The sequence below is a fragment of the Rhinoderma darwinii genome, chromosome 10 (assembly GCF_050947455.1).
Source record: "Rhinoderma darwinii isolate aRhiDar2 chromosome 10, aRhiDar2.hap1, whole genome shotgun sequence".
Taxonomy (NCBI): Eukaryota; Metazoa; Chordata; class Amphibia; order Anura; family Rhinodermatidae; genus Rhinoderma; species Rhinoderma darwinii.
Genome location: NC_134696.1, coordinates 51,710,694 through 51,723,225, shown reverse-complemented (window position 1 = coordinate 51,723,225; position 12,532 = coordinate 51,710,694). Strand labels below are relative to the sequence as shown.

Here is a 12,532-nt window from a genome sequence, read left to right as displayed (position 1 = left end):
CAAGTAATCTCATCTACACATTGCAGAATTTAGCCAAAGGCTTAGTTCACACAGGGTTTTTTTGCCCATGGCCCTTGAATGCAATGAAAGGACTGCTAGCAAAAAAACGCCGCAGGAAATGCTCAGAAACGAGTGCTGCAGGTCTTTTTTCTGCCTTTCTGTTGATTTCAATGGGCGGTCAGAGGCAGAAACCGCGGCAACATGCCACTTTTTTCCCCATGAGTAGCCAAAATCCGCATGGGAAAATGAACGCCTCTGTCTCCCATTGAAATCAATGGGGGGCAATTTTGCCAGTTCTTTGTCTCTGATTCCGATGCGGTTTTCGCGTAAAAAAAAAAAAAGGCCAAAAAAACCTCTATGTGAACAGACCCTAATGATTCTATCACAGGGGAATAAAGCAATGTAAAAGAGAACACCTTACTGCAGTACATGCCCCTATGCAAGTATTTGCATATAAATGTATCCCAGGGCTATGTTCAGGCGGAAGATATTTCCTGCAAGTAATATCTTCCGCAGTTCTGCGCGCATATCAGCCCCATTCAATGGAGCTAATCTGTGTGTGGCTACCTGATGCTGTTCTCATGCGGAATAGGCCTGCGAAAACTGCAGAAAGTGTCATGCCCCTTCTTTTTTTTTCATCAACGTAGTTTTCAATTCTGTGCACTGAAAATTGTTCATATGGGGCTGTTTTCCATTAAAAACAACAAGAGGCATTTCAATGGCAAAATTAATGTGAATTTTGTCGAGGAAAATGTATCAGAATCTATGTTCATTTTCCTCTGTGTGAACAAAGCCTAAGGAGACAACTTATTAAATTCACCTTCAGGGGGTTTTAGAACAATTAAATTTTTTAACTTACAATTATTTATATTCTGTTGAAATAATTATGAATGACTACGAGGAGTAGACATACTATTTGTGCAGTCTGTGCCGACTCCAGAAAATATCACTGCATCCTATAGTCTACTAGACTTTGTATAAGTTGTAGTATTAAGGGCATGGCCAGACGTGGCGGAATTGCTCTGGAATTCCGCTGCGGCCAGTCCGCTGCGGAAATCCGCTGCAGACGTTTTCTCCATTGGTTTCCACACCTTTTTAGTTAGGTTTGTGCACACGTGGCGGAAAACTCCGCTGCGGACCATAGGCTGCGGTGCAGAATTTGGTGTCCGCAGCATACACTGGCTGTTGCGGACGTGTAGCGGACTTGTGGACTTATTGCGGAATTTCTCAATGAAATCCGCAGATGTTATGTGTGTTGTGTTGCGTATTGGTTTTACAAACAGGATATTTCTTCATTCTGGCTGGACCTATGTGTTTCGAGGTCTATAGCCAGACTGAGATGAAATGTTTTAAAAGACAGCAGGAAGTACTCTTCACCTGAATACGCAACGGCTAATCCGCATCAATTTACTGCACATTTTAGGCAAAGGCGCAACTGACTCTGCAACGCAGATTATGTGCGGCATTGATGCGGACGGTGTCTGCAGAAATACGCCACGTCTGGCCATGCCCTAATGGTTGGCATGGCTCAATTCCTGGCACAGTGATGAATGCTATTCGTGACAGAAACTCCATGATGAGCTCCACAGTGGCAACAAGGGGCCCATTCACTTGGCTTTGACTAGGGGCCCTCTGATATCCACCACTGCTCTGTAGTCTCTATTAGTAAAGAGGATATCATATACTTTGTTTTAGAGTCTGACATCCTATTTCTATATCAACAGGAACTCAGCATGGTTGGAACATCGCAGTCAAAAAGAGCAGCTGAGCTGCCAGAAAACAAAGCCAAGAATCGTTTTACCAATGTCCTACCATGTAAGTAGATGTAAAGTGATTACTACCATTTTAGTTACCAGGAGAATACTACTTGGTATCATTTTATATAACGTGTTGCCCAACAATATATACAGTAAATAATATTCGATGAGCTAAGCTCTAGACATGCTCCAACTTCTTAATTTACTTAGAATTTACATTTGCTCCTCAAGAACTGTTATCAGGACCATGGCCGCAAAATATTTTATGTTAGCGATGGAAATGGGGGTGATTGTTTATGGACAATCATGGTCATGTATTATGTCCATGAAGATGTAGAAACAAACCATCTCTTTCTCCTTCCTCTCTCCTCCAGTCCTTGAACCCGGGGCTCAGGTAACAGGATTCAAGTATTGTAGTGATTCTATATGAAGTTGAAGCACGTCTAGATAGAATTTAGAATACAGAATAAAGAGGGGCCAAGAGTTATCTACATGGATGTAGGAAAGAGAGTTGTATACTACAGTCTTCATTTATAATGTATAATTTGTATTTTATTTAAAGACGATCATTCAAGAATTAAACTGTCTATTATGAATGACATACCTACTTCTGATTACACCAATGCCAACTACATGCCAGTAAGTACCAGCACTAGATTTGTCTGCTGTTTTCGTTGCTTTTGCAGCCTTTATCATTACTTATTTGTGTGTCTTTGGAATGAAATAGTGTTGTGGTTTTCTGTGATTTTGGCATTTCGCTTTTTTCTCTCGTACTGCACACTACTTTCTTCCGACTTGTCGTGCCTGAATTTTTCAATCTGCCAGATAATAGAACTGTTTCACTTGCGAGTATTGTTTCGTAAAAACGTTTCTTTATCTGCAGGGTTATAATTCCACTAAAGAATTTATAGCCAGTCAAGGACCTTTACCAAATACTACTGCGGATTTCTGGAGGATGGTTTGGGAGCATCAGGTCAATACCATTGTAATGCTGACCAACTGTATGGAGAATGGACGGGTAGGTTATAGTTCTCTGAACAAGAAATATTGCAAGTATCTCTATTCCAACTATTCATTTTCACAAAGGATTTTTGAGGGTGTATATAACATAGTCAGCACCCGAGGTCCATACAAAACATCACCTCTTCACAGGCATCCGCCATGATGTGAAAGTGGAAGGAGCAAACAAGCTCCTGTCCCTGAATGGGGGTGAAGTATCATAAACCACTATTATAAGAAGAAAACCACGACACTCAGCTGGCAGGTGCACAGGTAGGGTTCCAATTCGTAGCAATATAGAAGAAGACCCAGCACTCAATAATTCGTCCAATTCGTAGCAATATAGAAGAAGACCTAGCACTCAATATTGTTTCGTAGATAGAATCTACGAAACAATATTGAGTGTCGGTTCTTCTTCTTTGGATCATAAACCAATGCCACGAAAAGGTCCCAATTTTTATTCTTTGGCTTGGGACCCTGCCCCCACAATTATTTTGTACCATTGATGGTACTGGTGTTCTCCTACGTGGGTGAGTGGCTATTGTGCCCCATCAGGCACTAGGGTCTGGGTGACTGCAACCTATAGGTACCTTCCTGAAATACCTCAACTTTTTCTGTTAGACGACAATAACAATCTGTTAATAACATTAACCTGCAACTTTGATACTGCTCAAAGAGTACAAGTTAATGGGGGAATGCTGGGAGTTAAGCCAAATCACACTATGCGTATTATGTGCGGATTTGCCACACAGATTTTCCTGCGGTAAATCTGCAGAATAATGCAGTACCAGCAAAGTAAATGAAATTTCAAGTAATCTTATCTACACGTTGCAGATTTTTCCTGCAAATAAATTGACCTGCAGTGAGGATTTAAAAATCCGCAGCATGGCAATTTATCTTGCGTTTCCGTCTTAGAATTGTATTTGACAAGTTTGTAAAACAACACACCAAAAACCGCAACATAAAATCCGTTCAGGTTTCCGCATCAAAATGTGAAATTTTAAAAATGCATAAAAAGAAATGCAATATTAAGTGCGGAATTACCTGCGCTTATCTATGGTTTTAATGTGAATTTTCCGCATCTAATTCCGCAACATGTGCATGCAGCCTTTAAATTCTGTAACCGCTGGAGAGCCACGGTTTGCTGACCCAAACTGTAGTAAGTGGCTTTCACATATTTCACACATAACACACATTCACTTTGTTTGTGAAAAAATAAAAATGTCAGTGATTCTCTTTTATTTCTCCTTTCCCAGGTAAAATGTGACCACTACTGGCCGCTGGATTATACCCCGTGTACTTATGGAGACATATCAGTCACTGTTTCATCAGAAACTATCTTGTCTGAATGGACAATACGAGACTTTTCTGTCAAACATGTATGTGACGTATTTATATTCTTTATTACATACGCTGGAAGGTTCAATTCCCATAATGTAACTGTTCTATTTGTCTTATAGGATATGATCACCTTAATACACTATTGTACAGTATAAATATAAGATAAGTCCATCAAGCTCAACCAATCATGCTACAGTGTTGATCCAGAAGAAAGCAAAAACAAAACAAAAAACCCCTATAAAGTAGTTGCCGACTCCCTTAGTTGGGGAAAAAAAATCCCAATTCCAATGAAGGCACTCGGAATAAATCCCTGAATCAATGACCCGTCTGTAGTGATCTAGTACATATAACTTGTAATATTATTTTCAAGAAAGGCATCCAGGTCCCTTTTAAACTTTGTCACTGAATTCACCATGTCAACTTCCTCTGGCAGAGAGCGCCACAGTGTCACTGCTCTTACAATAAAGAATCCCTGCTATGTTGTGTAGAAACCTCCTCTTCTCTAAATGTAGTGGATGCCCCCTTGTCCTGGGTACAAAATAAATCATTAGACAGTTTTTTGAGATGGCCATTGATATATTTGTACATATTAAAAAGCTCACACTAAGGCCTTATTCAGATGAACATATGTCAAATGTGAATTTGCACCGGTGCGGGACCCGGGTTCACGGATCCCGCATAGACTTAAATCTATTGAGGGATCGGTGAAAACGGCCAAATATAGGACATGTCCTATTTTTTCATGGGCCTTTCATACGGTCCGTTAAAACAACGGCCGTGTGAACAGTCCCATAGAAATGCCGTGTGTTTAAAAAACGTCCGTCACCCGAACGATTTCAACGTCCTACTGAATAAGGCCTAAACCGTCTTTTTTTCCCAAACTAAATAACACCGATCTTTGAGAATCTTTCTTGGTTCTGCAATCCACCCATGACATTAAAATTACTGTGACTAAAGTTTTGCACGTGAAAAAGATGGGGACGTATGGGCACCACTATGTATGAAAGAAATCTATATGGGGTGCTGCAGTAACATGCAAAAAATATGCATACTAGGAGAGAGGAAAAGGCACATGTGCAAAATTGCGCACACCCAAAATAATAAGAAAGGGATACGAAAAAACCTTAGTGTATAATAACGTTTAGTCTTTTCATTCCCGTTTTTTTCGTATCCCTTTCTTATTATTTTGGGTGTGCGCAGTTTTGTACATGTGCCTTTTCCTCTCTCCTAGTAAGCATAACGTTTTGCACGTATCAGCATATATTCAGAAATATCCGTACTTCTTGAAAAAATGTTACGGAGCCGCCTTTGCTACCAGAGGGGAATGACTTGATCAGAGAGCTGTTTTTCATTACCTAAACATTGCAGAGTAGGGTATGACACAGAAAACTTCCGATTTGTTAAGACTGGCATTTCTTACGCCAATCTTAATCTAAAGATCGCTGGAGAAAAATGCGCCTAATTTATTAGGAGGCAAACGCCCCTCATTAATTGAGGTGCATCTATGGCTTTTTGTGTGTCTGAAAAGGAAATCGAGTTGGCATAGATATCCGCTATAATTGACACCGGTTTCTGGCGTAAATTATGTCATGCCAATTTTTCAGGAAAGTGTAAAGATGTAAAATGTGCAAATTGATACTTTTCTATACCAAATAAACTAGTGAAAAGTACTTTATAAACCCACTACATAGTGTGAGAAGATATACAATTTATAAATAAATGTATTCATTCCAAAAAGTCATAAACGACTGCAGTTCTCTAGAGTCAGATGTTACACATACTAAAGTATGAAAATAAGTTTCTACTTTAAAAATTACAATCTTAGATGCTTGGCAGAAATTGTGGTAATACAATTTATTTTCATTACAGGCAAACCAACAAGGCATAAAATATCTGCGCCATTTTCATTTTACTGCATGGCCTGACCATGGGGTACCAGAGTCCACCTCATCCATCATCCAGTTCCGTAGTCTTGTTCGCGAGCACATGGACCAGCGAAAGAGCAATGGGCCAACAGTTGTACATTGCAGGTGAGATATAAGCATAATAAAATATGTATTCTATTTAAGACAAAATGGTTTTGCTTGATTGGGAACTCTCACTTTCTAGTCAATACCAGAAAAAAATTTGAAAGAGTCTTAATTAGTAACTGTTTTCGAAAAATAGCGCCACTCTTGTCAATGGCATGTATCTGGTACTGCAGCTCAGCCTTATTCACTTAATTGCATTCAATGACATGAGATGGTTAGGGGTGGGCAAGATCTTGCTCCAATGCACAGTAACTTTAAGCTAGTCCTGTCTAAGAACAGCAAGACCATGAAATGATCATTTCAGTATATTGTTTTCTGTCACAAGAGGAAATGTTTCCACACGGCTTAGTTGTGCTTTTCACTGAACCTTTGTGCTTGTCCTCTATAGTGCGGGAGTGGGCCGAACTGGAACGCTTATTGCTTTGGATTACCTTATCCAGCAGATTGAGAAGGAACAACGTATAGGAATTTATAACTTTGTAGAGAAGATGAGAATGAATCGAAACTTAATGGTACAGACAGAGGTAAGCGAGTCTGAATATATTATATATGTAATTATACAGTTGATGGTGCTTTCCTCACCAGTAGTTGTTTTTCAGTACAATAGACCACATTTTAAACAAGAAAACGAAATAAAATTAAAATAAAATCTGGTATGTGTATTATAAACATTAGGAGGACCATCAGTTGAGACTTTTTCTTGCAACTTGGGTTCTTGGATTTTCATTTTTTGATGAGGATATTTCTATTAGGTACTTGGATGGTGTTGCACGAGGACCTATCACTGATTGCTTTACTTGTCCTTTTATAAAGGTCCTTGTGGTTCAAAGAATTTATTAAAAATAGGTTTTCAATTCCTCTCTGTCCCTTGGCATGAGATGTCACCTTAAGGCTGGATTCACACGAGCATGTTCGGGCCGTAAAGGACGGAAAGTATTTGGGCCGCAAGTCCCGGACCGAACACACTGCAGGGAGCCGGGCTCCTAGCATCATAGGTATGTACGACGCTAGGAGTCCCTGTCTCTCCGTGGAACTACTGTCCTGTACTGAAAACATGATTACAGTATGGGACAGCAGTTTAACGGAGAGGCAGGGACTCCTAGCATCGTACATAACTATGATGCTAGGAGCCCGGCTCCCTGCACTGTGTTCGGTCCGGGACTTGTGGCCGAAATACGTTCCGTCCTTTACGGACCGAACATGCTCGTGTGAATCCAGCCTTAGAGTAACTGTATTTACAGAAAACTTTTTTGACAGCGTCATCTCAGAAGTTTTGATCAATGGGGTCCGGGTGCTGAGACCTACCCCATCGCTGAAACAAAGAGACAGAAGCGCTCAGCCGAGTGCTCTCTCAGCTCTCCTCGTCAGCCTGAAGACTGGCTCAAAATGTTTTCTGAAAGTACAGTTACTCTTTAAAGCACTATGAGGGTTGATTTATTAAGCAATTTGTGGCCCGAAAAATGTATTATAATTTGCACTAGCTGATTTCAATTTGTGGTGCACGGACAGCCTAAGATGTGCCAAAATGTAGCCCATCTTACTCCAGAAATGCCCACAAAACAGCTAGAAGTTCAACCTTTTTAGTACAAAATAGGATAACACTGCCCCTTTTGTAGTTTGGTTCGCAGGACTGTCCTGCAAAAATCGGCTAAATGTAGGTAGATAAACAGATAGATATAGTGTGCACAGACCCCAAGTTGACTGCATCTGCTTTGGTATTTCTAAAGAATTTGTGACCATATTTGTGCCAGAATAACACGATCTTTGTGTCCTAATAACCTCCAGCCCTATATCTCTCTGGGGCCATACAAAGTCTCCATGTACACTACCGTTCAAAAGTTTGGGGTCACCCAGACTATTTTGTGTTTTCCATGAAAACTCACACTTACATTTATCAAATGAATTGCAAAATGACTAGAAAATATAGTCAAGACATTGACAAGGTTAGAAATAATGATTTTTATTTGAAATAATTTTTCTCCTTCAATTTTTGCTTTTGTCAAAGAATGCTCCATTTGCAGCAATTACAGCATTGCAGACCGTTGGCATTCTAGCTGTTAATTTGCTGAGATAATCGGGAGAAATTTCACCAGAAGCTTTCTTCCAGAAGCCCCTCCCACAAGTTGGATTGGCTTGATGGGCACTTCTTGCGTACCATACGTACCATCAAGCTGCTCCCACAACAGCTCTATGGGGTTGAGATCTGGTGACTGCGCTGGCCACTCCATTACAGATAGAATACCAGCTGCCTGCTTCTTCCCTAAATAGTTCTTGCATAATTTGGAGGTGTGCTTTGGGTCATTGTCCTGTTGTAGGATGAAATTGGCTCCAATCAAGCGCTGTCCACAGGGTATGGCATGGCGTTGCAAAATGGAGTGATAGCCTTCCTTATTCAAAATCCCTTTTACCTTGTACAAATCTCCCACTTTACCAGCACCAAAGCAACCCCAGACCATCACATTACCTCCACCATGCTTGACAGATGGCATCAGGCACTCTTCCAGCATCTTTTCAGTTCTTCTGCGTCTCACAAATGTTCTTCTGTGTGATCCAAACACCTCAAACTGGCACACCTCCGTCGCATACCCAGCTGGGTGTCTTTAAGGGCGTACAATAAATGGACCGAAATAGAGAAGCTATGGATGGCCCCGGTTCACCCAAACTCCCTGTTATGGGGCGACCCATTGGTAATGCCGACTGCATCTTTATTGGGTCCCATGAGATTTCAAAGGGAGGTGTGGGAAACCTGTAAAAACCGCTTTCATTTGGCGTCGGGTTGCCCGCCCCTGACTTCGATACTCTACACTCCCACTATTCCGGGGGGCACTACCTCCCGAATAGTCCGATTGTGGACGGGAATTGAGGTATTTCACCTGGCTGATATGGTTGATCCCCACACGCAAGAGCTTCACCCGTTTTCATACTTTCAAAAACATCATAATATTCCCTCCTCTGCATTCTTTCACTATCTTCAGGTCAGACATTACATGCAGCAAACTTTCAGATCCACGTGGGTCACTGCACCTACAAGCTTCGAAAGGTTATGTCGGTATGCTACCACTACTAGGGGGCTTATCTCAGCCATTTATGCAATATTGCTATCCCCGGAGGGTTCCCCTCCGCCTGGGCATAGATACATGTTGAAGTGGGAGGCCCTACTGAATAAATCCATCCCTCTCTCATTATGGCAGATTATTTGGTCGCAAGCAGCTAAAACCTCCATCTGCACTGCATATAAGGAAAACCAATATAAAATCCTTATGTTTTGGTACCACACCCCTGCCTTTCTGCATAGCTTCAATCCGGGTATTCCGTCGGATTGCTGGCGTTGTAGAAGTCAGAGAGGAGATCTGTTCCATATTTTCTGGAGCTGCTCACTGGTACAACAGTATTGGTTGGAAGTTAAGAACTTGGCATTGGCGGTGTTGCAGCAGGATATTCCCTTAGATCCTCTTCATTACCTCCTGAATGTTCCCCCTAGGTCTTTGGGGAAATCACCAGCTCCACTCTTTCGACACTTTCTCACTGCCGCTAAGACGTTGATAGCTTGGAAATGGAGACAGACAACCCCTCCCTCTCACATCGACTTAGTAACTAGAATTAGGGAAATACGTACAATGGAACATATGACGGCCTCTATTGACAATGAACTGGACAGGTTCAAAGTGGTGTGGGACCCGTGGGACAAGTATTCGATACAGGGATCTCTAGATTAGGTTGTAGGTGGAGCTCCGACTACCCCCCCTCACCCCCTTAACCCCCTGTGTCTTTTCCCAGATGTCTTGTTTGTCTATTGAAAGTTACTGTCTTACCATGTGAATTGCATGGCCCTCCATGCTGCTCTAAGCTATATGTATATTTTGAAAAATTTTCAATAAAAACACAGTTGAAACCAAACACCTCAAACTTCGATTAGTCTGTCCATAACACTTTTATCCAATCTTCCTCTGTCCAATGTCTGTGTGCTTTTGCCCATATTAATCTTTGCCTTTTATTAGCCAGTCTCAAATATGTTTTTTTCTTTGCCACTCTGCCCTGAAGGCCAGCATGCCGGAGTCGCCTCTAGACGTTGATACTGGCGTTTTGCGGGTACTATTTAATGAAGCTGCCAGTTGAGGACCTGTGAGGCGTCTATTTCTCAAACTAGAGACTCTAATGTACTTGTCTTGTTGCTCAGTTTTGCAGCGGGGCCTCCCACTTCTCTTTCTACTCTGATTAGAGCCTGTTTGTGCTGTCCTCTGAAGGGAGTAGTACACACCGTTGTAGGAAATCTTCAGTTTCTTGGCAATTTCTCGCATGGAATAGACATAATTTCTAAGAACAAGAATAGACTGTCGAGTTTCACATGAAAGCTCTCTTTCTCTAGCCATTTTGAGAGTTTAATCGAACCCACAAATATAATGCTCCAGATTCTCAACTAGCTCAAAGGAAGGTCAGTTTTATAGCTCCTCTAAACAGCAAAACTGTTTACAGCGGTGCTAACATAATTGCACAAGGGTTTTCAAGTGTTTTCTAATCATTCATTAGCTTTCTAACACAGTTAGCAAACACAATGTACCATTAGAACACTGGAGTGATGGTTGCTGGAAATGGGCCTCTATACACCTATGTAGATATTGCATTAAAAACCAGGCGTTTGCAGCTAGAATAGTCATTTAGCACATTAACAATGGTGTAGAGTGTATTTCTGATTAATTTAATGTTATCTTCATTGAAAAAAACTGTGCTTTTCTTTCAAAAATAAGGAAATTTCTAAGTGACCCTAAACTTTTGAACGGTAGTGTACCTTTCATACCCTTTCAGCTAGGGAGAATATTATTTCCCATATAGTCTTATACTAACCTATAACTTTGTAATGAATTTATTCAATTTCTAGGCACAATATATATTCCTCAACAAATGTATGTTGGACTTGATTGATCAACCTGAGGATGAGCATATCTATGAAAATCACACTGGAACTCAACTTGTCTATGAGAATCTCTCTGCAATTAGAAATCTCCAAAGAGAAAATGCTTAGCTGAGGATAGGTCAACCACTGGAGCTGGCAAACTCACCCAGGACATTTGGAAGGCCGATCTCTTGTGTGCCTTTCTCCAGACGAAATCCTCTACTCCATTGTTATTTCATGTACTTTGTGTATTAAGCCTATGCACTCATTGTCCATAGTGAGATGCTGAGCCTCCGTACTTGCTCAGGTGCTCTCATTATATGGCTGCTGTACTTCACCGCCGGGGAATATGTTGACGTAACCATCCAAATGTTGTATCCGAAATAGACTGACAATGTTACGAGAGATTCCTGACCTTTTATATCCATCTTCACTAATACTGGTAACTGTGCCATAAAATCACGACTTCCCAGAAAGCGACAGAACTGGATGAAGAATGAGCCGATAAGGCATACGGCACAACGTTTTATTGATTTTATCTTATTATTTTAAAGATTAAGGGGAGAATACAATCACTTTTTCTCTTTCTCCTTCACAACTTAGGAAATCCACCTGTCTCTTTGCTAATTTCTATGTGGATACAATTTACAGGAACTAGTCATTATATATATATATATATATATATATATATATATATATATATATATATATATATATATATATATATATTTAGCTTTAAGCAGTTTTAAGATCAAAATGTAAAGATCAAAATGTATTCGTGTAATTCTTGAGAGAAAGCGAATCTGTCAGCAGTTCTGTAATTTGCACTTTTATAGATATTGTCTTATGACTTTTCTTCTTGATTCAAGCAATGACATAGAAGCTCATTTTTGGAGAGCTGATTTTAAGAAATGCAGCAATTTAATATATAATTAATATGCAGAATGTATTTTTATATAATGCACTGAAGAAATAATAAACCTTACAATTTCCCTAGTGCAGCTGTACTGCACATCTTTTTATATTGATAAGATTTGATGCTGTCTTTTGTACGCATACCTTATATATTTTCAGGATTTAAGAATCTTACTTGATTGCAAGTTAGTTGGTGTCTTGCATATTCCTTCTACTATGAAAAGTTATGCCACTTTGTAATATACTGTTTACCAGTCTTTGCAATTGCAAGATCTCAGCTTGCTATCTTTGACTGGAAACATACTGTAACCGCGGAAACCGCGTCGCAAAACTCGGCAGAAACGGCCCGAGAACGCCTCCCATTGATTTCAATGGGAGGCGTCGGCGTCTTTTTCCCGCGAGCAGTAAAACTGCCTCGCGGGAAAAAGAAGCGACATGCCCTATCTTCGGGCGCTTCCGCCTCCGACCTCCCATTGACTTCAATGGGAGGCAGGAGAAAGCGTGTTTTATGCCCGCGGCGCTCAATGGCCGCGGGCGAAAAACGGCGCGATAATTGCTGTTCACACGGAGTATTTTGGGGGAGGAATATCTGCCTCAAA

General features: G+C 40.7%; 1 protein-coding gene across 2 annotated transcripts in view; it reads left to right on the top strand.

Moving 5' to 3' along the window:
• Nucleotides 1-11,673, top strand: part of PTPRH (protein tyrosine phosphatase receptor type H) — a 167,939-nt gene extending 156,266 nt beyond the window's left edge. For both annotated transcript variants that reach the window (XM_075839920.1, XM_075839921.1), the window contains 7 exons: nt 1,725-1,815; nt 2,320-2,396; nt 2,641-2,775; nt 4,013-4,135; nt 5,967-6,127; nt 6,516-6,651; nt 11,004-11,673. In XM_075839920.1, the coding sequence (XP_075696035.1) occupies nt 1,725-1,815; nt 2,320-2,396; nt 2,641-2,775; nt 4,013-4,135; nt 5,967-6,127; nt 6,516-6,651; nt 11,004-11,147 (867 nt within the window). In that variant the 3' untranslated portion in view covers nt 11,148-11,673. The remainder of the gene's footprint in view (nt 1-1,724; nt 1,816-2,319; nt 2,397-2,640; nt 2,776-4,012; nt 4,136-5,966; nt 6,128-6,515; nt 6,652-11,003) is intronic.
• Nucleotides 11,674-12,532: the final 859 nt, after the last annotated feature.